At 50.5% G+C, this 27413-nt stretch overlaps 1 protein-coding gene across 10 annotated transcripts in view; it reads right to left on the minus strand.

The window, feature by feature from the left end:
* kiaa0586 (KIAA0586 ortholog) overlaps positions 1-27413 on the minus strand; it is a 147643-nt gene that overhangs the window by 93750 nt on the left and 26480 nt on the right. For all 10 annotated transcript variants that reach the window (XR_007382275.1, XR_007382274.1, XM_048974517.1 and 7 more), the window contains one exon: positions 320-515. Coding sequence is in view for 8 of the 10 variants with exons in the window: in XM_048974517.1 (XP_048830474.1) it covers positions 320-515 (196 nt within the window). In the remaining 2 variants the exon portion in view is untranslated. The remainder of the gene's footprint in view (positions 1-319; positions 516-27413) is intronic.

Below are 27413 nucleotides of genomic sequence, written 5' to 3' on the forward strand. Positions count from 1 at the left end.
ATGGTGAGATCAAAGAGAGGGATTATTTATGTATTTAACAAGAGCAAAGCGAATGTGCCTTCAATATCACATAGAAATCGTATTGAGTTCATCTTTTTGCATTAATAATCCTGGGAGCTAGTTAATTAGTAAAGTGATTAGTTAAATGCGTGACGCTTTGGCTGGTTCTGCAAAGGCCCTTGAGCAGGAAGAACTAAGGCTGCTTTTCAAAGATATTGGAAACTAGAAGAGGGGTTGCTGAAGTGCTAAGGCACAGCACTGTCACATGAACGCCTTCTTGTGTCATCCTGTAGAGCCTTTCCATGTCTGCCGCTCTCACCTGCGTCGGGGTCGGTGCCGGCGCCCTCCCTGCTCTGAGCCGGCCGGGGTCCTTCTCAGCAGCAGGCCTGGGCCGAGCAAGACGTGCAGAGGCAGAGGTCCACGGGCCGGCGCCAGCATCCAGCGTCACAGAGGATGGGAGGGGGGAGGAAGAGGGGAAGGAGGCCGGAGGGGGCTCAGGCTGCAGCCGGCATGCTCTGTGAAGGGGGAAGAGGAAATGATAGTGGAGGGGCGTGCAGCAGGTCTGCATACGGGATGCACCGCTGTGGGCCAGCAGACAGGCAGTAACGGGTCGGCCTTGTCATGGTCCTCGGGCTGCTGGGAATGTCACCTTTGGTGGCGGGTTAGAGGATTTTGTTTCATAATTTCATATAGAAACAAAATCTATGTCTATGCTAAATAAATAAAAAGCACAAAGCAAAGTCACCCCTATTCCTGCTTCAGAAAGGTGCTTAAAATATAACAACAGCCCCTTATCCATCAGTTGTTCTCTGAGGTCAGATTAAACATCACTGACATGTCACTGATGGAAAGCTGGAGCCCGGCCATCGCTCAGCCTTTTCCCCCATTCATACATCACTAACAGGAAGCTGGAGCCCGGCCCATACCCTGTCATTTCCGAAATCACACAGCACTAGCAGGAAGCTGAAGCCGGGCTCTCACTCTGCCCTTTCCACATTCACATATCACTAGGAGGAAGCTGGAACCGGGCTCTCACTCTGCCCTTTCCACATTCCACATCACTAGGAGGAAGCAGGAGACGGGCTCTCACTCTGCCCTTTCCACATTCACACATCACTAGGAGGAAGCTGGAACCGGGCTCTCACTCTGCCCTTTCCACATTCACACATCACTAGGAGGAAGCTGGAACCGGGCTCTCACTCTGCCCTTTCCACATTCACACATCACTAGAAGGAAGCAGGAGACGGGCTCTCACTCTGCCCTTTCCACATTCACACATCACTAGAAGGAAGCAGGAGACGGGCTCTCACTCTGCCCTTTCCACATTCACACAACACTAGGAGGAAGCTGAAGCCGGGCTCTCACTCTGCCCTTTCCACATTCACACATCACTAGGAGGAAGCTGGAACCGGGCTCTCACTCTGCCCTTTCCACATTCACACATCACTAGAAGGAAGCTGGAACCGGGCTCTCACTCTGCCCTTTCCACATTCACACATCACTAGAAGGAAGCAGGAGACGGGCTCTCACTCTGCCCTTTCCACATTCACACAACACTAGGAGGAAGCTGAAGCCGGGCTCTCACTCTGCCCTTTCCATATTCACACATCACTAGCAGGAAGCTGAAGCCGGGCTCTTACTCTGCCCTTTCCACATTCACACATCACTAGGAGGAAGCTGGAACCGGGCTCTCACTCTGCCCTTTCCACATTCACACATCACTAGGAGGAAGCTGGAACCGGGCTCTCACTCTGCCCTTTCCACATTCACACATCACTAGGAGGAAGCTGGAACCGGGCTCTCACTCTGCCCTTTCCACATTCACACATCACTAGGAGGAAGCTGAAGCCGGGCTCTCACTCTGCCCTTTCCATATTCACACATCACTAGGAGGAAGCTGGAACCGGGCTCTCACTCTGCCCTTTCCACATTCACACAACACTAGGAGGAAGCAGGAGACGGGCTCTCACTCTGCCCTTTCCACATTCCACATCACTAGGAGGAAGCAGGAGACGGGCTCTCACTCTGCCCTTTCCACATTCACACATCACTAGGAGGAAGCTGGAACCGGGCTCTCACTCTGCCCTTTCCACATTCACACATCACTAGGAGGAAGCTGGAACCGGGCTCTCACTCTGCCCTTTCCACATTCACACATCACTAGAAGGAAGCAGGAGACGGGCTCTCACTCTGCCCTTTCCACATTCACACAACACTAGGAGGAAGCTGGAACCGGGCTCTCACTCTGCCCTTTCCACATTCACACATCACTAGGAGGAAGCTGGAACCGGGCTCTCACTCTGCCCTTTCCACATTCACACATCACTAGAAGGAAGCAGGAGACGGGCTCTCACTCTGCCCTTTCCACATTCACACAACACTAGGAGGAAGCTGGAACCGGGCTCTCACTCTGCCCTTTCCACATTCACACACCACTAACAGGTTTTTTCCCCAAACCAATAAAATGCAGACAAGAATAAACTGGAGGTGAAAACAGGAAGTTGTGGTGCCTCCCGGAAAAGAGGAGACCAGGCAGCAATTACTTGGGGGTGGTTCTGCTATAGCAAGGATCCATACCACAGTACAGTGGTACCTCAGAACTCAAACTTAATCCATTCAGAACTCAGGTTCAAATCCTAAAAAGTTCGAGTTGTGATCGAATTTTCCCCATAAGAAATAATGGAAAACCAATTAACTGGTTTCTGGCCCCAAAAAATTACTCCTAAATATGTTTTTTTAGCATTTAAACACAAAATGAACAAGATAAAACAAGAGCAGCATTTTTTTCTTAATGGCTTCCAAAACGATAAAGAATGTACCGCAACACTTCCCCTGTCCTACCCCGATAATCCACTCCTTCCATGTGCCACGCCCACCAACACTTCCCCTGTCCTGCCCCGATCATCCGCTCTTTCCGTGAGCCACGCCCCCCAACATTACCCCTGTCCTGCCCCGATCATCCGCTCTTTCCGTGAGCCACGTCCCCCAACACTACCCCTGTCCTGCCCCGATCATCCGCTCTTTCCGTGAGCCACGTCCCCCAACACTACCCCTGTCCTGCCCCGATCATCCGCTCTTTCCGTGAGCCACGCCCACCAACACTACCCCTGTCCTGCCCCAATCATCCGCTCCTTCCATGTGCCACATCCCCCAACACTACCCCTGTCCTGCCCCGATCATCCGCTCCTTCCATGTGCCACATCCCCCAACACTACCCCTGTCCTGCCCTGATCATCCGCTCCTTCAGTGTGCCACGCCCACCAACACTACCCCTGTCCTACCCCGATCATCCGCTCCTTCCGTGTGCCACGCCCACCAACACTACCCCTGTCCTGCCCCGATCATCCGCTCTTTCCGTGAGCCACGTCCCCCAACACTACCCCTGTCCTGCCCCAATCATCCGCTCCTTCCATGTGCCACATCCCCCAACACTACCCCTGTCCTGCCCCGATCATCCGCTCCTTCAGTGAGCCACGCCCACCAACACTACCCCTGTCCTGCCCCGATCATCCGCTCTTTCCGTGTGCCACGCCCCGCAACACTACCCCTGTTCTGTCACGATCATCCGCTCCTTCCGTGTGCCACGCCCCCCAACACTACCCCTGTCCTACCCCGATCATCCGCTCTTTCCGTGAGCCACGCCCACCAACACTACCCCTGTCCTGCCCCAATCATCCGCAGTCCATGTTTCAATTTGTTTTCTCAGGCCATTCATTGTAACGTCATTGTGTTGTTCTGCCTGTTCTCAATTAAACCCTGTGTTTCCCGATCATTTGAGTCCTGTCCCTGCTTTCCAGGTCCTCAGCAGATCGTGACAACCCCAAGCCATGCCCCAACACTGCGCCAACACTAGACTATGCCACGAGGTCCATTGATTATTTTTATTATTACTCCATATTCGTTAATTTGTTCGTAAATCGCAAACTTTTAGGTTGTAACATTTGTACAACTATTGCGTAACTTTTTGGTGAGCAATGGCTACCAAAATGATTTAAAGTACAGTGTATTACCTGATATTTTCAATAAAAAAAGCACTATCACCAACAAACGATGGTATCACATTGAATGTGAGACTGAGACTGAAGCATTACCCTTTGTTTCTGCTGAGAGTCGTTCCACGTGTCTCATTTCCCCGTGCGTACAAGTTCTCTTAGGTCGGCGTTCACGGTTCTACTTCTGAGATTCAGATCGAGTTCTAGGTCATTGTTTTTTCAAACTGGTTGGTTCGACTTTTAACAAATTCGAGTTCTAATGAGTTCGAGAACTGAGGTAGCACTGTATATCCACATGCTTATTCCTTACTCATATGAGTAAGGAATGGGACCAAGAGAACGGTGTTTACAAAAGGACGAAACAGCTGTAGCCTTCAGCAGATCATATTCTGTCCATGCAGACAACGAACGCACATCTGTGCATCGGCCCATCCCGGGAGTTAGTGCATCCAAGCTCAGTGAGGTCCCACTCCAGAAACCAAGTCCTTTGTGAGCGAGGACCCCAACCAGGGGGATTGCGCTGGCCGGAGCACTTTCACACTCAAGTTAGATGCAGAACAAAACCCAAGCCTGTACTGACTACAGGAACTCCAAGGAAAGGGGTTAACAGGGTCTGCAGCAGATCTGCTGAAAAACAAAGTTTGTTGAACAGGATCACCAAAGCGGGTAGAATTACGGCAAATTCGATGGCCCCGGCACTGCCGCGATCGCCTGTTTCACCACAATTAATCACACACAGGCACTTCCCATTTACCTACATCCTGCTAGCGTGTTTCATGCTATTCAACAGCTACTTTTTTAGGCAAACTGCTATTCCTTTCCGGCTGGGGAAGAAAGCAGAGAAAAGGGAGGTACTTAGAGATAATTGCCGAATCTGTCATTCGGAAACTAAACTGCTCATTCCTTTCGACATTCTCAAACTCCATGTTTTCGGATCGCACCTTCTCATTTGTCTTGTTACGGAACAAAAAAAAAGTTCTTTTCAATCTCACTCTGTCTTTTTTTCCTCCCTAAGGCTGCTGGCAGCCAGCTAGCCATTTCTGGGTAATTGTACGCTCTCAGACTTCTGGATTGTGCGAGAGTGTCTTATGTAATGAGCACCGCTCCGCCCACCAACAAACAATTTTGGGCTCGGGGAGGCGAGACGAGGTGTGACGGGAGCCGGCGAGAGAACGGACGCGCCGGCACATTTGCAGAGAGAGGCACGGCGGGGAGGATGAAGAGATTAAAGAGGATGAGGGGAACCGTTTCTTTGCTGAAGCACAGCACATCAGTAGAGAGAAAGTAAGTGAGAGGGATCCGACCCTTTCTGCATCAAAGATTTGACCCCTCTGTGTTTCTTAATGTAGACAAAACAATCCACAAGATAATACCGGACAGAGGCGTGAGGATTATGGGTAAGAGTGACAGAGCCACAGGCAAAGCCGGAGGACTCAGGCAAGCATTTGGTATTATGCTCTCTGACATGTTTAAGTGGGTCAGAACTGTGACATAAGGCACCATTGAATAAGTGCAGTATCTGAGCTGTTACAAAAGATCCACATCACTGGGAGACCGCTGGCCCATCTGCGGGTGTATGGTCACGTCGACAGAACTTCTGAATGTCGCAGGAGTACATATGGCCTTCCTGAATCTTGAAGGTCAGCTCTGATTGGCAGAACATGGCGGCCAATAGGCAGTACAGCAGATCTCAGCCAAGACGTAACAGAGGACATTAAAGCGTAAGCGGGGGTCAATGGCCCAGCCCCGGGTACTAATCCCAGCCAAGGCAGTAACAGGCCCACAGACATGCCAAAGCATTTACTGGTGCGGGTGTGGGTTCTGTAGTCAGCGTTTCCCGGCAGGGCGCTGCAAGCGTGCCGTCTCCACAGCACCCCCACCTTCCCCATCAGCATCTGTACCCAGGACGCCGCGAAGAGCCGTTGTCCTGACTAACAGGTCCCACTCTGAGTCTGCTTCCACATCAGAAGGTCCTCACCTTCTGAGTGTGCTGCGCTGGGACAGTATGCCTCTCACACAACATAGCGCTAAGGTGCCTATAAGGACAGTGAATAAACAGCAACAGAAACCTGCAGTACACAGCAATACAGCACCACTCTACGCCCACATACCCCCTGGCAAGCTTCACCACCCCCTGGCCAAGACAAGGCGCAATCGGCTTGCTCAGAAGATGGCGCTCGAGTGGAGACCTGCGGTGGTTGTCCGGCACTTCGGCGATAGATACATCTGAGGGGTACAAGAGACGGAGGTGAGAGGCAGAGAGGGCTGGTGATTAGATGTGTTCCTCACAGAGAGTGGGCCCCCTGGACTGAAATATTCAGTGACCAATCAGACGGAGAATTCGGCTGCGCGGGGTGGGATCTTGCGGGAAGCACCTGCTGCCTCCTGCCTCCTGCTCCTTGTGCGCAGACTCAGGAGAAACGAGCGGATCGATATATTGCGGCCCACAAATTAGATGTCTTTTCATGGGGTATATGCATCAATCTCATCTTTGTATTCTACTGAGCTGCACTGCATTTGAAAGTTTAATACTCTGAGATATGTTGGTATCAGGATCTAGGGCCTAATTCAGTGATATGTGAATATTAATAATAGGCAATGTTTCTTAAAATTTCTTTGATTGGACACTTTTTATATTTACATTTTCATGCTACTTATTAAAAGGTATGTTCATACTTATAAATGCAAATTTATGGTCTACTTTCCTACTGTATGTTGACAGCCAAGCCCGAAATAACCAACGGCTGGACAAGGTTCTAAATGCGTTCCAATTTCCAGTGACCTAATTTCGAACAAAAATGTAAGAGTTACTGTATTTTCCTTATTTATGACTGGAATGGACAAAACTGAGCAACACTAACTGAATTAACAGGACAGAAAAAGGAGTGTTTGTACAATGGGACAACTCAGGATAAAAGAAACTGCAATTTACACTCTCGACTAATGAAAGCATTTACTGCGTCTATATCTCTAATGACCGACAATCAAACATCTCATCTTCTGCTGCCCCCCTATGGGGGCATGACATCTTCCCTGGATGAGATTAACTATAATATGGCAGTAAAATGTATGCATTGTCAAAATGCTCTGATAATCGTTGAATAAGCAGAGAATCTCATTTTCACACACTGCTTCAACAGGACCTGCAAGCATTATTTCAGCTTAGATACTCTGACCCTCGTTAGAAATGCAGCAAACTCTTCACCTACAGGTGCCCACAGATTGTCTGTCTTACCTCTAGGTTCCTCGTATTTGGTTGGACTAAACCAGACGAAGACTTATCCTACATCCCAAACAGTACTCTTCTCGAGGTAGATTTCCTTACAATGTAGTAATGCCAGCCTTTTGTCGAAAGGCTGGTATTTCTCTCACGTGATGTAGCAGCCGTGCTTGGTCACCTGCTCTAAGTGGTCATGCTACATGTGGATGGTGAATCTCAAAGGTCCCAGAAAGCAAAAATCCCAGCCAAGATTTTGTTTCAACCAACCAGTTCAACTGGCTGAATTAAAATCTAGGTGTGGAGGTTTACTTTTAGTGACCTGAACTATCCACCTCTAGGGGACCCCAAGCCATATCCAAGCGGCGAGAGAAGTCAGCCAACATGTCCCGCACACCAGTTGTATTCAGGAGGAATCTCGTTGCTTTCTGTGCGCTTTCAGTTGAAACTGGTTACCATGGCACACTGAAAACAGCTGGCGTCTTAGTATCATGTTTGTCCAGTAGAGCGAAAAACCTGCTTTGCTGGTTGTGCCCTTTGAAATGATTATATTCCCATTTCAATTTCTGTATTCATATTTGATTTATTTTTTGCCAATTTGGCCAGTTTCCATACAACTTTACAGTACAAGCTGATGATTGTTCTGTGAGTTGAACACAGAGAAGGATTCAGACTGGGGTGGCTGAGAAGTCACCATTACATATTTGCAATTATTAAAGAAAGTGAGGTTAAAATTATTAAAATTATTAAAGAAAGCATGCAGTGCAGAGGACTCATGTCGACAGCACTGTCAACAGCGGCTCTGCTGTCCTCCAGGAAAACGATTCCCATACTAAGCAGGTCCCAAAATCTCGCGGTTTGTTCGCATTTGTCGATTACAATGCAATTACAGTAAAGAAAAGTCAATGTTAAGGCATTCTGCAAAGTGGAAATGCGTGTTCTGCAGTGCATCATAAATCCCCACTTAGAGACACAACGACCCTTTGGATAATAATTAATGCATTAAATAATACTTAGAGCAGCAATTTAATCAAGCTCCCTCTGTGTGACATGTTTTTAAAGCTCTTAAATCAATTCGGGGGGGGGGGGGGGGGGGGAGTTGCGGGTGGGAGTGTCCAGCAAAACAACACAGGTGACCTGCTAAATGAGCCTGTATGAACTGCGGACTACATACCACGTCTCTGCACCACATTCCAGAACCATCCGCCTCCCTCGCTGCCCGTGTCCTATCGAATATCCCCAACCGAATCACATACTGGGAAACTGTCCCCTGCCGGAAGCTCCAGCTCTTCCATCCACAGCAGACGGCTTCGGAAGGTGCGATACTCGCAGTCACAACATCATTTGATGGATGGAAGCGACGGCAAACGCTTCCATGAAACAAATGAGACAGAGAGAGAACCTGCTCCAATAACATCTTAATCTTGTTCCTTTCCCCATTACAGCCACATACAAAATTACAGACCTGTTGCACTTGTCTGACAATGACTGTTACTGGAATTTCCTTGTATCCCTATTCATACAATTTGTCATTTTAGGCGATATAGTACCAGCTATGAATTTGGTTTACCGTGAGACATCAGGTTAGGGGCTGGAATAATCGTCCTGATTACATGTTTTATATAAAGACCACTAAATAAAAAGGGGAAATCGGACGTTAAGTATTACCCATAATGCCACTGTGACCGACGCTTTCAGACTGCATAATTACTGGAAGCATCTCCATGTTTGAGAAATTCCACGAGGCAGGGTGTTCGGAATGCTCACTCAACGGAAGAGAAGCGAAGCACCATTCCGAGACGCACTGAGCTCCGTCCCGAAGTGATGCTTCATTTTCTTTGTTGGGTTTCCAATAAATAAACATGAGGCGAAATGTCAGAGCGGCCCCTCGCTGCGATGATGTATGCAGCCCAGCCAGTCATCTTCACTCAGATTTAAGATGCACAAAAAGGCGCTAATCCATTTGAAGGGGGTGGGGGGTTATTGATGCGAGTGCTTTTGATCCTGCTCAGACTGATCAGAACGCAGACGAGGGAAGGCTGAACCGCAGCAGCCTCAGAGAGGTCATCATATGCAAATCATCCCGGGGAAAGGAAATCTTACATTCCTGTGGATATGTGTGCTGCAACGTGACCCGACCTTTATCAGAACCAAACAAAACATAATTATCTAGCAAATACAAACAAACCTGGTTTCAAGGGACTTGCGTCAGCTTGGGGGCGGTGATCTCGCGCTAATGGAGAACGACTCCAATTATAAAAGTTATTGTGATAACATAATTGGTATAATATATCAACAAGTTGCGCAAAGGGGGAAAGACCCACAGGCTTCAGCAGGCAGCCCATGTATCAGTCATACACACAGGGAGCATTTGCATTGGTGTAGAAAATGAGTCTCTTTCAGAAAGACTAGACTGACACCATCACATGAAGACCCCCAAGTACAAATGTTCCGACATACAAAGACCCACATATACAAAGATCCTCATAATGTAAAGACTGGCACACAAAGCCCAATGTAATCTCCCTGCAGGACGCCCCCACGATGAGTCCTCAGGAAGAGGCCACTCATGTAATAAAACCCTGAATACATTATAGGGGGATGGCTTTCTCTCTATACCATATCTCTTAAATTACTATCGAAATTAATGTGCATTTATATTAATATATACGCCATCTAGTGATGTTGCTGCTTCATCCAAGGTCAGTGATCTGCAGCGGCCATATTGCAGGGGAGCTGGGTGGTCATGAATAAATGAGATGGAGCTGCACTTCTACCAGGACACTCCTGATGCAGCAGTGGGCTGAGCTCTCGGGGGGGAGGAGGGGAGACAACCATGGAAAGGAGGGTGAGACTCCCCTGCATGGTGCAGCCCACACTGCAAGAACCCCTTCCTCCCCCTCCCTCGGCCACTTTTCCCATCATGCCTTGGGGCTGCACTCTCTGACAAGTCTCCCGCAGGTGCTCTTCCACCCTGCTCCCCAGGTCACTCTTTCCCATCATGCCATGGGGCCGCTTGCAGAGAGGCCTCCTGCTGGCGCTCTTCCTCCTTGGTCCCTCAGTCTTTCTTTGCTCATCATGCCTTCGGGATGCAATAAGAGAGGCTTCCCGCCAGTGCCCTTCCTCCTTCCTCCCTCGCTCTCTCTTGTCCCATCATGCTGTGGGGCCACTCTCTCTCAGAGAGGCCACACGCTGACGTTCTCCCCCCTTTCTCACTCGGTCTCTCTTTTCCCATCATGCTGTGGGGCCGGTCTCTCAGAGAGGCCACACGCTGACGTTCTCCTCTTTAAAAATGTCAGTGCCATCAAAAAAATATAAAGAATAACGAAAAGGAGGAGGAGGAGGAAGAGGAGGAAGAGGTGACGGATATGATACTGGAGGAGGCGAGACTGTCGGATGGGCCTTAGTGGGGGCATCCAGGTCTGAGCCTAAGCATGGGACCTTCACAGGCAGGTCGTCGGCCCAAACTGCCGCAATGCAATCTCTATTTTAATGATATTTTATGTACTCAGCTTACGAAGGACATCCCCCGAGGATTATTTAAGGAAGCAGGCAGCAGCTTTATCGCGTCATTTGTTTTGAGCAGCTTTACCTTGGGAAACTGAAAGGGAAGCTGGGAAATACCTGCTGACTGATGGATACTGTGTGGTCCAGCAACTGCAGATTTCCTGTATTCCTGACATTTCATTTTTACCCCCCCTTTCCCACCCAAAGTCCTTGTACTTAATACCTGTCTGCAGGTACAGGGGTCTGTCTAGGCAACGTGTCCCATGAAAAGCAATTAAAGTGATTGATGACTGTGAAATACAAATGTATCTCTCTGTATATCTCAACTTCCAGACAATGTTATACATACATACACACACACACACACACACACACACACACACAAGTTTTCCATCTGCATGTTCTTAAAGGAGGTGTGTTTGGGAAAAGGGGTGACACCAAGTGACTGAGATATGGCTGAAGGCCCCCACAAAACCAGCAACCACTCTGATCTAGGGGAAAAATAAACAAACTCCTACAGATACTTTGACCAAGTTCCTCTGCATCTGCTTCCACTGTCACAGCGCATCAGGGAAACATGACCCAGCTGCATTCTCACAAACAAACGTGGAGATTTTAATGTGAAGTCAATGAACAAACTGTAAACGTAACACGCAGTCAAGTGCCCAAATCTGTATCAAACAAAGCTGGGCTTCATCCGTTCATGTGCATAAAGGGACGCCTGCATCACGATTCCTCATGCTGGCTCGCTCGCTCGCTCGCTCACTCCCTCCTCACTCCCTCACTCACAATGGGCAATTTCGAAACGCCGGTTCACAGATTACTCTGGAAAATCGCTGTTCCTGGAGGATGCCCACAGAACATAGCGAGAACATCTCACCTTGCGCCTGCAAGCAGAAGAGCATAGGGGAAGCAGCCAAGGCCCCCTACTTAAACTGTGTCAAAATTAATTGAAAATAAAACCTTTCAGTCTGAATGATTTACAACTCATAATTCTGTAGTGTATATCACCATCAGAGACAAATGGGCTTATTCTTGCTTTCTATTTTAAGAAAGGTGGAGAAAATTTAAAAACAAACAGAGTTATTTTAAGTAAGACTGCCTGAGGACAGAAAGGAAAAATATATACAAAATAAAGAGGACAAAGGATATTAAAAATGGCTGGTTTTTGTGAGCATTCTCTGCACTTTAACCCCATGGCTCCGGGCAAACTTAAATTGGATATCCCAAATGTATATTCATTTCTGCTCCTGCACCGAGAAAAACAGCACTGAGGAGCTTCCGTCTAAATCAAATTTTAAATAAGTTGGATATGGTGATGCTGGGCCTTCAAAGCACCGAAAACAGCACTGCCACTCTCCCGGGTAATTCGGCAGTGAAGCTCACCTCCCATTACTACCATTACCCTGCAGGTCCCCATATACCCTGCATGTCCACAGATACCCTGCAGGACCCTATATACCCTGCATGTCCACAGATGCCCTGCAGGTCCCCATATACCGTGCAGGTCAACAAATACCCTGCAGGACCCTATATACCCTGCAGGTCCACAGATACCCTGCAGGACCCTACATACCCTGCAGGTCAACAAATACCCTGCAGGACCCTACATACCCTGCGTGTCTACAGATACCCTGCAGGACCCTATATACCCTGCAGGTCAACAAATACCCTGCAGGACCCTATATACAATGCAGATCCACACATACCCTGCAGGACCCTATATACCCTGCATGTCCACAGATACCCTGCAGGACCCTACATACCCTGCAGGTCAACAAATACCCTGCAGGACCCTACATACCCTGCGTGTCTACAGATACCCTGCAGGACCCTATATACCCTGCAGGTCAACAAATACCCTGCAGGACCCTATATACCATGCAGATCCACACATACCCTGCAGGACCCTATATACCCTGCATGTCCACAGATACCCTGCAGGACCCTACATACCCTGCGTATCTACAGATGCCCTGCAGGTCCCCATATACCGTGCAGGTCAACAAATACCCTGCAGGACCCTATATACCCTGCAGGTCAACAAATACCCTGCAGGACCCTATATACCATGCAGATCCACAGATACCCTGCAGGACCCTATATACCCTGCAGATCCATAGATATGTTGCAGGACCACAGATACCCTGCAGATCCACAGATACCCTGCAGATCCACAGATACCCTGCAGGTCCCTATACACCCTACATGTCTACAGATATCGCACAAGGTCCACAGATACCCAATAGAAACTCTACCGGTACATAGATACTGTACCGGATCCACAGATACTCTACAGGGTCCTACAGGTTCCATAGACAATATCAGGCTCACCCTCCATTACTGCCTCCTTAGGTACAAAGATCCCTGAAGGATAAATGGATGCTGACGGCCTGAAACCTGGTAATATTCAAAGACACAAAAGCAAAGCAACTGAACAGGAAGTCTTTCAGAAGCATACCGCATAGCAACTCATTACTGACGTTTGATATTGAAATATCACGCCAGGCGGGGGGGCATCTGAAGTGCATTGTTCTGCTTCCTGGCTGCCACCCCCTGCTTTCTCGGTCCCTGAAATAGTTTCCGGTAAAAAAATAAAACAGCTGCTTTAACAAGGAAATGTCAAGGCTGCTTAGCCATGGTCACTGCCTCCCCCCCCCCTCCGACCCCAGGCAGGGCAGGAGGGAGGGGCAGGCTTTGTCATCTCAGTGGCCTCGCCAAGACGGAAAGGTTTTCCGCCTGAGAGGGGGCATTTTGCTCAGGCATGTCGCGGGGAACCTACGTCCCGACCAGACCGGGTGGGAAATTAAAGGGAGCGGGTGGTGAGCGAGTGAGCGAGCAAGGCGGCCCAGGCCGGGCAGGGCACTCTCTCAACCGCATGCCCCCCCCCCCCCCCCCCAAAGGGCCATCGGCACAAACTCGCATTTATTTGACTCTTGGAGGAGGGGGGCAGCTGGGCTGCTTTTTTCTGTCTCTCCCTCAGCAAGAGCGCTAGACAGCAAGGGATATATGGGGGTGGGGGGGGGCACTGCCCCTCACACTTAATCTAACTAAGAGCTATCGATTTCCGTTGAGGAGGGGAGGTCAGGCAGGCGGCCAGGGGGCTCAGAGACTGTCAGCATTTGGCTCAAAGGACAGGCTGCCTGCGTTCCACTTCTGCACTATTCCTTTATTCAAAGCTGACTTGGTATTCTCCTCACTGACCCCCCCCACCACCCCAACTCCCCAGCACTGTGACACATGTCCGTTATTAAGATGCATCTGTAGCCCGGGTCCGTGCCGCCTTATTAATATTAATTAGCCTTAATACAAAGCTCATGCATTTTTCGATTAATGTAACGACCTGTTTCTAATAACGCCAGCCATACATATTAATGGCAGCCGCAACCACGGCAACGCCGCCGCCGGGCACGGGCACGGGCACAGGCCTGCTCCGAGGGCAGCCGCTTTGACGTGACAGCTGTCATTCCCCTGCTGTTTTATGGCATGCCTGTTCACGAGGGGGGTGGGGAGGTGAGCCGGCAATATTCGGTTTCTCCTTTCCTGCCGCAGAAACACAAAACTTAGCATTCCCGAGACGAGGCGGGGGCGGGGGGGGGGGGGTGCAGGACAGGAGAGAGTGTTTCCTTGAGAAGGTGCAGTTCACGTCTGAATGGAGCTGATGGGGGTGGGGCTAAGCACTGCAGAGGGCACATGACTGCCTGGCTCATGGAGGAAATGCGTCCAGAAAGGATTGTGTGTATTCTGATTACAGCTGAGTGCCTCTGAATTAGACTGGAGGTCCTAAGTCTAGCTGTCGCCTGACATGGAGATTTTGGGGGGGTTGGGGGGCGGGATTCACTAAAAGCAGCAATGCCCTGGTGAGACTAGCGCATAATGAACACGGGTGCTGTCGCATCTGTCTGCAAAGGATCCAAATAAAGAGCGGCATGGTGATAGGCCGAGCCAAGTTTGAGGGCATGGCCAGCCTGCAAATGACCGATGTGTCCGTCTGTAATACTGGGAAACAAACAGCAGCTAATGGTGCACTTGCACCATCGCATTAAAAGGCTGCACTCAGATCATGGCATCAAAAGGCGCACGCAATGCCGACAGCACCGATTTCAGTCAATCGAAATATCTCTCCATCTGAACTGCAGAACAGGACAGTCAGTGAGCAGAAGGTCAGACAGCGAAGCTGATGGTGAGCCGGGGGAGGAGGGCGCAAGAAAAGGAAAACGAGTGAATCAAACAGGGAAACGCCCATGGGAGACAGCAGGCGGCAGACAGGCGCAGAAGTGCTGGTGCTTTACAGCGTAATGACCAAACTCCTAACCGCAGTGAGAGCCACTGACCTGGCTCTGTCACTTTAAGATCCATCACCATGCGGAACTGAATTTTCGAACGTCAGGCATCGATTGTTAATTGAAAACATCTCCATGGCAATATTTAGCGTCTCACGTCAGTGGCTGGTTTATATTTGGTGAAACCACACAAGCTCACACATGCTCACTCATATGGGCACTTACACGTTTAAAGACACACATGCCCAGACACAGACACAGACACAGACACAGACACACACACACACAGGCTCACCTGCATTAAACGCCACTTGCACAGGTTCCACAGAAAAACACGCGCCTCTAAATATCGAGTGGGGAGCATCACAGCCGTTACGTGTTGGATCCCGGGCTCCAACGTGCGCTGCTGAGTGTGTCAAACGACACGTGTGACTGGCTGTGATGAGCAACCGGCGCTGGCATGATGTGTTACTCGACTGCTGTGCTGCCATGCGCCCAGACAGGAGAAGAATAATGCGGCCGCTTAGCATAATGGACGTTACGTCGCGCTCATGGTCCCATCGCGTGTCCCTCGCCTCTCATTAACACGCCGGAAATGTTTAACTCTTACAACTAATACTGGTAGACAACCTAAAGATTTGGGTAAATTATTCTGCTAATCAGACACATGACAGAAGCTAGGTCACCATGTATAATGACAGTAAAATCATTTTATATAGATTAGCATGTAGATACATCCCATCAGTCCATTCTCCATTTACCAAGTGCAAAACTGCAGAGAGATTATTCTAGGCAGAACATGAGGCCGGGCACAGGGCTGGGGTACAGCCTGGATGGGATGCCAGTCCATCACAGGGCACGGGGTTGGGGTACAGCCTGGATGGGATGCCAGTCCATCACAGGGCACGGGGTTGGGGTACAGCCTGAATGGGATGCCAGTCCATCACAGGGCACAGGGCTGGGGTACAGCCTGGATGGGATGCCAGTCCATTGTAGAGCATGGGATTGGGGTACAACCAGGACGGGATGCCAGCCCATCGCAGAGCACGGGGTTGGGGTACAGCCTGGATGGGATGCCAGTCCATCACAGGGCACGGGGTTGGGGTACAGCCTGGATGGGATGCCAGTCCATCACAGGGCACAGGGCTGGGGTACAGCCTGAATGGGATGCCAGTCCATCACAGGGCACAGGGCTGGGGTACAACCAGGACGGGATGCCAGCCCATCGCAGAGCACGGGGTTGGGGTACAGCCTGGATGGGATGCCAGTCCGTCACTCGGCACAGGGCTGGGGTACAGCCTGGACGGGATGCTGGTCTCCCTGGTTATTCTTCCTCCCCCTGGCTCACAAGCCGCCCCCGTGGAGAACATATCAGGACCAAGATGCTGTCGCCTAGCGACGAAGGGGCTGCTCCTGACACCGGTGGGAAGCAAGCAGGCGAGGGGGGTGGGGGGAAGCTATTTTTAGCAGCATCATTTCAGTGGGTTAATGGCACTGACATCGCAGTCGTCTGCAGAGATAAGAGTCCGTGGGGAACAGGACGCTGCTCCCCACCAGGTGTTCCTCGCGGGATCCAGCAGCCACCGGCTCCAATAGCTTGGATCAAGCGAGTTCAGTCAAACCGGTTTTATGACCTGTGGCTGCCGGAATGCGGCATCGCATGCAGGAAACAACGCATGCATTCACTCAGAGCTAAACTGGAATTCAGCCACAATGTATCCTTGTTTCCTTATTCAAGCACAATCCCAGGAAATTCTGTGCATGGTGTCACTTTCAAAACGATGGGGCGATGGCCATATAACAAACAAAACTGCCTGTTAACAGTAAAGTTAAATTAAGGATGACTCCCCCCCCCACCCACCCTCCCAACCTCAAGCTCACTCACAATCCTCTCTGTCCTACTTTAACACCCACTGAGGTTCCGAGTCATTCCGGCGAGACGATTAGGATAAACAAACAGCCTGCAGAGAAGAGCTGGGGGAGACATGAAAATGGGAGTTGGGGATATAGCAGGGAAAACAGGACATAAACAGCGTGTCAGAGGGGGTCCCGCTCTCTGTGGCCTGGGTGGTGTGATGGGGGTGGAGCGGTTTCAGACAGGCAGACTGGCATTATTCCTACCTGGTCTGCAGATTCCACTCGTCAGGGTGGGCGGCTGGGTTACATGACATACAAACAGTTAAATACACCCTTATGCTGGGTTTACAGTAACAGTAGACAAAACGATCAGATAAGGATTTGACAAGGGGGAGAGTGGCGTGGTTTGGGGGGGGGGCATGACAGGGGGCACAGTGAGTGTGACGGGGGGGAGGGCGTGGGGGCAGGGCCTGGGCCCCGGGGAGTGTGACAGGGGGCGGGGCTGTGACGAGTGTGACAGGGGGGTGTGATGGGGGGGCAGGATGCAAAGGGGGGGCAGGCTGTGATGGGGTGGAACAAAGGGGTTGTCTTATTCACTGCGTTGCCGCCTATGAATCGACTCCTTCCCCTTTCTAAAACGATGAGCCCAAGGACCCTACTGTGGCTGCAATACTGCCAGCCAGCCACTAGGGGGACTTGGAGGGAGGACATCAGCTTGGAGGTTAAGCAGGGTATGGCAGCTTGCTTTTTTAACCATGGAAGACCAAAGTGAAGTGAGTACAGAGACACCAAGGCACATGAAGCTTCATGTGTTCCTATGCCACGGTGTGTGTATGTGTGCGTGTGTGCGTGTGTGCGTGTGTGTGTGTGCGTGTGTGCGTGTGTGTGTGTGTGTATGTGTGCGTGTGTGTATGTGTGCGTGTGTGCGTGTGTGTGTGTGTGTGTGTGTGTGTGTGTGTGTGTGTGTGTGTGTGTGTGTGTGTGTGCGTGCGTGTACGTGCGTGCGTGTGCGTAAACACGGTTGCCCCCTCTGCAGAGCGTGGACTGATTTACATGCTTTACGAGCTGAGGGCCGCCTTAAAATCAAACTATTTGTACTTGACCACCAGCATAACGTCCAAGGTCTCAGCCACAAAAATGGCAGGGTGGCGCTAGTTGTGGGGGTTCAGGAAAGGTGAGAGGGAGTGTGGGGGAGGGGGCAGGCTTGGCAGTCAGTCAATATTCCTGATGATCCAATGTGCAAACCCCACCCTGCACATATTACTGCTTACATTGTATACATCACACATACACTGTACATACAACACTGCATATCACACACACAGTAGAAGGCACTGTATATATCATACATACACTGTACATACCACACATGAACTGTAAATATCACACATACACTTATCGCAGAGGCATGAAGGTGGTACAAGGCCGCACCCCCCCCCACCAAACACACCCAAAAGGGGAGCCTACACTAAAAGATTACTAGAGAAACCCGTCGTGTTGAAGGTCACGGGGACACGCCCCCACCGCACCGCCACGTCCGCATTTATCACCCCCCCCAGTCATCACGCCACCACTGCTCTCCGCTTAACTAACAGCGGGGGGGGGGTCATTAATGGCAGCTGAGTGACTCTGCAGTCAGCACTGTGCTGCTGTGGTACAGAGGGATGCTGCCTCAGGTCCTGCTGTATCTAAAGATTTTTAACAAGAAATCTAGGGGTAAAAATGTCCAGATAGCATGTATTTGTGATGAGACCAGAATTTGGAAATAATAATGAATTTAAGCCAGTACTAACTAAAGAAGAAGAATAAGTGATGTGTAGAAAGGTTCCTTTAAGAGAGGAAGAAAACAAAGTCGAGGCTTCCTGTCATATATGCTCTAATTTTAGGTGGATGGCAGGTACACATGCGGCTCTGCGGCCCGAAACCGCGCTGCGCTAAAGCAAAGGGCATTACTGCAGCACTGGGACTGACGGGACCTGCCAGCAGAGCTACTCACCACAGCGCTCCCAGCTCCCAAACACGCGCCACACTATCCCAAAATCTTATTATTCGGATGCAGCGATAATCAAGTTTGAAATGACCACACAGGACCGTATTTTGTGTGGCACATACTGCATAATTCAGCCTGTCATTCAAAGCTGGCACTGGGACAGAGAGAGAGAGAGAAAACCACTGTCGGGGGGGTTGTGCATGAGATCCAATAGGCTTCGATCCTCAGCCCCATCACCATGACAACAGGCATCTCATCAAATCGCACAGCTGGCTGCTTCCCTCCAGTTCGCCATGGAGACACCAGAGCCATTGACTGGTCCTGTGTCTTACAAACTCATAGCTGGACAGTGGATGGGAGGGTCACCCCAAACCCCCCCCCCGGGTTCCTCCAATCCTCACTTCCAGTTCAGTAAACATGCCGCAAATTTTTATGTTTCAGTTAGTAACCTTTAATCAAGTTAAAAGTATAGCCCACAAAACACATTCAGCAGGCAAAGGGGTGGTGATATATTTGAAAGCATGTGATCTTCTGGCTGATCAGGGAGGCATCGGGCGGATGTAAGGCCAGTGCTGCTCTTCCACCTGCTGCTGTCATCACTCAGGGACACAGCCTGTGCGCCGGTGACAAGCCGCCATCTCCACAGCGCAGGGGCTGCCAGGGAGAGAGCGCACAGTGGGCAGCGGCCCCGCCTGTCTGCTAAGGGGGAACCGTGTGTGTTCCCAGTGTGCATTGATGGGTGGGCGAGGGGGCAAGCACAGCGACGCCCTCCCGGAATATCGAACGCCCATACCCCTACCCCCATAACCCGGTCCATCAGCAGCCCCCAAATCGGCAGCCATTTTGAAAAAGCAAATGGTGGCGGCAGAGAGCCAGACAGCAGCACTATCCCATGCCCCCCCCCCCGCCCGCCCCCGCTACAAAAAAATAAATAAAAAATAAAACCAGCTGCCGCTCGATGACAGATACGCGTGGTGAGGCGGGGTGCGTCCTAAAAAAGCCCCCGGAGCTGACAGGAAATGAAATGGAGCCGGAGTAGGAGAATAGGAGGGCTGGCTATGCAGCAGTCGTGGCGGGGGGGGGGGGGGGTTGTCTAAACGGCAAAGCCACGCTCACATCTGCCATGCTGCAGGCAGCGGGGGCAAACAGCCGCACATGTGGCGGCTTACTGGCGGACACACCCTTTCTGCGGGGCGGCTTCTCCTGGCATCTCTGCTTCCTCCTTGTCTCATCTTGCTCCGTGGTACAGTTACCGCGGTGAGTCCACGGTCAGCCAGACAGGGACACCAGAACCGGGGAGTTTCTGAAATTGCTACCTAAGCCGGCCCAGTGAAACATTCAGCTGGGTGAAAGCCTCACCGATTCAGAAAGGGAAACGCATACTGAAAACAGAAAGGAAATAGATTTTCTGCAAAAAAGACTCCAAAGGCCGTCCAGGTCGTCGCTGCCAGAGAGAAGCCCTTCAGGTGAGAGCGGACTCAGCATGCGGAGGCGGGAGAGCAGTGCCCTTCGCTCCTCCCCAGGACGAGGCCGACTCGTGAAGTGCGCCGGCCATGCAAGCCAGATGCGGACGCTACCGGCTTCGGCATTCTCACGCTAACCTTTCTGTCTCCATAGCCTGGGGCTACTCCACTGTTACCTTGCAATTATTCCCTCTCCTCTCTGAATATTACATTTTATATTAGGTGATTTATCGGTTCAGTGCGTTCCCAGCTCAAATAGCTAAATAAATAGAAATAGGTTGCAAAAATAAAAACTAAATAATTTAATAAAAAACAGTCTGTGCTTCAGTTAACGGATGTGGCCCTTGGGGGTTCTTAAACATTTCCATTTTCATGGAACAAACCCACAGACCTGAACAAACACGTTTCTGGGGTTTGGGTGTTGCTGCATCCTGCAATGTCTCGCCCTGCCCTCCAGGGGGCAGCAAACCCACGGGGCTTCTGCTGTCTCTCTCCGAGGAGTATGGAACATAAAGGGCTGTGGACGGACACGGCACGTGTCTCCCAGCCCTATCTGCATAGCAGAATGTCAGTCCCACATGCCTCACGCACATGCCCGACTGACCCTGGGAACATGGGGGGGTTGGGGGGAGTCAGTCACCATTATCTCTGTTACTTCTGTGCACTGGGTGAAGCAGTGCGAGGCAGAGGAAAGCTATTCACTGCAGTAATGACAGAGAAGAGGAGAGCCCCTGCGCAGAGAGCATGGCAGCCCCGCGCTAGAAAACCAGGGATCTGAGGGTAGCAAGTCCCTGAGTGGGGAGGATGATCATATAGAATTTTCTTCCCCTGGGGGGAAATTTTCCCCATCCTGCAGCATTACAAAAATAACTCCCAGCCCAAGCACCAACCCCCTCCATGAAATAAATAATACATAAATAAATTACATGAAAGGGCACGGTACAGTGCAGATGGTGCAAGGTTGGTAAGAAGATGCTAGTAAACATGGAAAGTCTGTATCTTAACGCAGGTGGAATGAGCCAGTAACGGGTAAGAGATGGGCTGGTCTCCTAAGCTGAGTGAGGTCAGGGGCTTCAAGAATGACCAATCAGCCCAATGAACAAACGACCAACCAACCGACCAATCAACCGAACAAATGAACAAGCAAACTGATCAACCAAACAAACAAATGACCGATCAATTGAACAAACAAATGAACAACTGACCAATCATCTGAATGGACAAACAAGCAAATAACCAATCAATTGGGAGAGAGTGAATGAACAAATGACAGCAGGAACAAAGCAGTTCCTGAAGCATGGGTCTGTGCATCTCTTACAGCCATTAACTCACTGCCGTGTCTTTCATAAGAAGTCTAACACAGACCTAGCAAGGACACCGTCAATCATATGCCATATACTCACAAATGAGTATATATACACCGCATATAAAGACTAAAGGATATGATAGGCTTATGATTTTGGGGTGTGCTTTCCCCAGGGGATGGGAGGAGCTCCTAATCACTCCAGTGACTGTCACATGGCTGGACTGGGGGTGTTGTGACCCTGAAGGAGTAAAGGGACGCGGCAAGCTAAGGCAGAGAGGGTGAAGTGCGATTGAGGGGGCGGGGGTTCTACCCTTTTCAGACTGGGGGAAGATTTTTGAGAGGACACACTGCGTAGGCTAGGAGCCAGCATGTTTCCTGTAGAGCAGAATGTCAGCACATTCCTAATGGATGAACAAGAGTTTAGTGTGGCGAGGGCACTTCCACACACCCATCAATTCCCTCGCCACCTGCTTCCCAGTGGGCTCTCTGGAGAACCGCTTTTCACACCTCATGCCCGTTCCAACGTCCATGGATTGGACAGCACTGGCCTGGAAGCGTGGATAAAGACAAGTGCGACTTTCAGTCTACACTCAGACTGAATCAACCCAACATAACCGGTGTCATTAGCGACGTCCTTGATCCCCCAGAGTGCGAGGCACCCAGGAGGAGTGGAGGTGCCGAAACACCCTTTCATACTGCCAGGAAGTGTTAATGTCCTCCCTCTACTTTCAAGGACCTTGTTTTGAGGGGACGGTTAACACTTCCTCTATTCGAGCCATAGTGCCAGACACCCCCCCCCCCACCCCAGTGACCATCACAGTGGATTCCAGGAGGCAAGGAACACCTTCAAAGAACACGCAACCCCCAGACCCCTCTTAATCATCGGCCATGATGAGCGTCGTTAGACAAGAAATGAGAGAAGGGTTCAAAATTCTTCAGGAGAAGCTTTCGGCTTTATGGAAAACATTCCAAACTTTAGCCTCTAAGCAGTACAGGCCCATACCACTAAGTGATGCCCAGCCCACACACTTCTAGAGTCATATGACATCAAAAAGGGCACTACATGATAAACACATGGATTGATCCATTGCAAAAATAACAATTCCTCACTGGTCCTAATAAATGCCTTGCCCCAGTGACTGACTTCACCCAAGCACCTGCTCCTAGACATCACTCTCCACCAATGGAGACACAGCTATGGCTACGGCTCTGCCTCCTTGCCACAAGGAAACAGGGACCCAACCGGGAATGCGGTGACCCTCCATTGTCTCCGGCTGCCCCCAGCATGACAGCAGCACCTAATAATTAACAAATACAAGACTTGGCCCATTTCACGAGTGACATCTCACTCTCAAAGCCGTTCTGACGGTGAGAATAACGACGGTGCGGCTGGGAGACGGCCAGCGTTGCTGACTTTTTTATGTTCTATAATTTATTTGCTGTTCAATCGGAAAATTAATCTAGTCTAATAACGTAAAGAAGTTGAGAAATGAGAATCAAACACTGCAGCCTGGTGTTACTTTGCAGGTGAAAGCCACTGGATAACACTCTACAAAGCCACAGAGACTGCATCAAAGGGCTCCGTTTGTGTGGGGGTGTATATTTACGGAATGGGGGGGGGGGCGGGGGTCAGACAGCAAGAGAGCGGGGAGGCCGAGGTGTGGAATTTCCCCCCGGTACTCTCAAGTGTCACATGGAGAAAGGCTGGCTTTAGAAATGCAGAGGCGCGAGTGCTCAGTGGGGCAGCATGGAGAGGAAAAAGCAAACAAACAATGCTGCCAGCTGCCTTTATGGCTGCGTCACACGGCTAATGCTAATAGCTACTCCTCAGGCTGCCCCAGCAGCCAGCTAATGACAGAAAGCATGACCAGCCATTGCTCACCGTGGCCTCTCAAACAGATGATGCTGCGCTTTTCAGCTCCCTGTGGGAAGGGGGGGCTCATAAAAATGGAAGCGAGCTCCTTGTCGTGCTAATGGGTTTATCCCGGAGGGAGCACGGCAGCACTGGGCTGCGGTCAAGGCCACGGACAAAAGAAAGCCCCCCCCCCACCCAGGGTGTGTGTAGTTTCGGGTTCTGGTCACGTGCATACTCCGTGTCTGTAATAAATCGACCTCGCATGCAGGAACGGGCAGGTGGGGGAGGGGCGTGTAAGAACAGGCAGGGATTTCAGGGGGTGGGGGAGGCAGTCAGTTGATAAGGGTAAACATCAGTGACACACCCAAGGGTAGCGATCACACGCGGCATGGGGAGCGAGGGAGCGAGACGGAGGAATGCACAATGGTGTCGGAAAAGGTGTGGCGCGCAACCCGAAACGCCACTGACAGGAAGACTGTAAGGAGCAATAAAAAAAAGAAATGCTCTGGGGCCAAGGAGTCTGGCTTTTAATTGCAAAAACTTGGAGGTGCGGCTGTAAGAGATAACGGGAGGCGTAGAAGCTGCACGCTCCACAGGAAGCGGGGGCCGACCCTCGCCTGAGCAGGCATAGCCACCATCCAAAATGGCTGCCAGGGCCTCGTGTAAACAACTCGCCGAATGAAAGGGCTACATTTCTCCTGTCAGCCTGCCAAGCGCCGTACGGCACTCCTCACACGAAGGAGGGGGAGTTAACTCCTACCCTGCTGGAAGCATGTGGTCAGTGGGAGTTTTACCAGGAGAGGAGTAGTGACCAGGAAAGCTTTAATCTCAGTTTGTTCTTACAACAGCAAAGCACTGTGAATGTATGAATGTTTAAGGTTGAATAAAGATGTCCAAAAATTCATTGTGGGATGTGTGCAGGACATTTGTGGGTGATTACACAGTTAATAAATTGACCAAACAATGCAACGATGCACTGCAATTAAGCAACACACACAATCTTGTTCACTTGCTGAAATGTATCCAGGATGTGAGATTGTACCAGAATCTGGATGATGCGTGACTGTACCTGAGCGCAGCGGGGAGGGGACACATGTAACAGGCTGGACACAGAGGGGTTAATCGACAGATTCCCAGTGATAATTCACGCCTGAGTGTGAGAGTCCGGGCGCTGTGTGTGTGCAAACAGCGCTCATTTCAAAGGGGCCGCAACGGCGGGTGAAAAACACCCCCCCGCCACAATGGCCGTCAGGGCAGGCAAACACTCAGGCCTGGCAGCAGGCACTCACTGACATTTCGCCGCATTCAGGGCCGGCCGGCCTTCCGCCCAGTTGTGACGGTACTGTCTGTTTTCAATTCTGGAGAAAACAACGCCCCCTGCGCGACCCCCCGACCCCCTCCACTGCAGGCAGGAAGCCCGCGGGCTGCTTCAATAGGCTCCTTCTCCAGGGGCTGCTGCCCTGGAATGTGAGTTGAGCTGCTCTGCCCCTCCGCACATGCGGGGGGAGCACAATTGGGGAGCCCAAGGAGCAGGGTACAGGGCCTTGCCAACACCCCCCCCGAGGGGAGATTACCAGCCTTTGCAAACATCAGCACGCTGAAACAGACCCAGAGCTGAGCCCGGTGTGCACCTGGAGCCTCCGCCCGCCGCGACCCCCCCGGCTGCAGCCACGCCAGCACCCCAACACGAAGCAGAGGAGCCTTTCACGTCGGGACCAGCAGGCGGGCAGGATCGGTGGGGGTAATTTCCATGACATGACATGGAGCGATTAGGAAGGACAATTGTCCTCTTGTGGGGGGTGGGGGGGGGGGGTAAGAATGGGAGCATTATGCTGATCTTCACCATTCAAGGGACAAAAGGGGGGGGGGGACCAAGCAAAGCCCCTACTGAAGGAATATTAATGTGGAGCTGTATTAAGGAAAAGGACCATGCGGTGTGCTTGACAATTACAGCTTGAAGCATAAGTGTTACCATATCAGCATTAATGTGGTCTTCAAGGAAAAAAAGATATTTTACTGGAAACCGTGACAGGGTGACAGGACCAAGTGGGGAAAAAATATTGAAGTTAAAGTGAACTTTATTATCATCTCAGCCAAAAACAAGTATACAGAGGAAGTATATACTTTGTGGTAAACTATATACTTCCATACGTAATATGCGTAATTTATGCATATAATATTACACAAAACACGCGCAAATTTCAGTATTTCAATAAGCAAACCAAAAAGCAATAAAGATCCACAGGCATCTTTTTAAATAATTACCACAGCAGTCAGGACAAGTCGCTCGTTAATGAAGTAAACCTTTGACCGGGAAGCTGCGAGCTGCAGGCTAGTCCGTCAAAAGCAGCCGTGCCTTTCTCACCCGGGAGCAAAGCACTTAACCTGAACCGCTCCAGTAAAGAAAGAAGGCATTAACGGGGTTAATCGCTTTAGGAGAAAAGCATCTAAATAATGTAACGAAACATTACTTTTCAGCTCTGTTTTGCTTGAGAGAAGAAGGGAAATGAGAAAGGTTGGGGAATCGATTCCCTTTCACGGGTTTTAGTCGCGCAGACAGGGTCAGGAAGTGCACTCCTGCACCTCGGAGAAGCTGCTTTGCCAGAAAGGAATGTTTCAGATTGCATGCATTATCTGCTAGCGGCCCCGGGGCCATAAGAGATACTGCTGACATCACTGTCTGTAAATGGCTGAGCTCTGAGCTGCAGCGAGCGCAAAAACAACGCGGGGAGTAACCCTTTCCTAGCCGCCAAGGAGCCACGGCACAAGCCTTTTTTCTTCCTTTTTACGCAGAGGCTGGATGAAAGAAGCGATTTGGACTCATTGTCGAGTGTGCGTGGCATTTCAAGCGTGTCAGCACAATATCCTGACTGCATTTCATTTCTTGTAAGTGACATGGGGCGAGATTTCTGTTAGTTAAAATCTAAATAAAATCTATATAGATCGTCAGTTACGATCTAAATTAGAAATCCTTTATCTACTCGACATTTTAAAATCACGCGTATAATATCTAAGAATGGATTTATATGCATGGAATTGCACTGTGCAGTTTGACTGCGTGAAAAATATGTATATTTTAAACTTAAACTTAATTTAAACTGGTCGGTTGTCATGCAGAGAGAGATGCACGGACAGATTAATAAAAACGCGTCGGCAGCCATGAGAAGCGTCCGGCGTTGCAGAGGTTAACGCCGCGCCGCCGCCGCCTCCTGGCTCCAGCATCCGCGAAATTCCTGAATAAATAGTGTTTTGCGCGAGACTGGTTACCAATGGCAACAGCACGGGATAGCACCGCAGAGTAACCTTTGGAGTGGCGGGATTTATAGCCGGTATTTTTATCCGGTGGAAACTTCTCCCCTCTCGCAGCCGGGGGCTGGAGGAGGGGTGGGGGTGGGGGAGCAGACTGCGGAGATTTCAGGATGTAAAACTGAAACAGATGATCGCTGCCCACAAGCCGGGTTTTGTTAAACAGAAAGTACGCTCGCGAGGCTGATGGGGGAGGATCCAGGGCTCCTCACTAGGGCGCCATCCTACACATAATTCTCTTATTGATACGGAGATGTGGAAAGGAGGTCGGCTGAGGAACTGCCTTTTTCTGCCTTGACTGGAACGATTTCCCGGTTTTGTGTAGCCCTGGGGAGCAGCTCTGCCTCAGGAAGCGGCGATATAGGTGCCGGACACTGAGCATGGGCTGCGGTTCCCTCCTTCGTCCACCCTGCCTGATAGCACAGCCAGTGTGTGTAGAGCATGCTTGTAGGTGGGTAGATGTCATTTTTAAACTGGCTGTGGGCTCCTCAACCACTGCTTGAGGCTACTTTAGCTGCGGACCCTGTAACCCCCCTCCCCCAGACGGCTCCTTGTTCCCTGGCTTATATGACGCAGTAATGCCATCCACCTTCCTCCCTCAGGGAGGTCAGCTTAAGCCCAGCAGAAGACATTCCTT

This window comes from Brienomyrus brachyistius, chromosome 14 (genome assembly GCF_023856365.1).
Source record: "Brienomyrus brachyistius isolate T26 chromosome 14, BBRACH_0.4, whole genome shotgun sequence".
NCBI lineage: Eukaryota > Metazoa > Chordata > Actinopteri > Osteoglossiformes > Mormyridae > Brienomyrus > Brienomyrus brachyistius.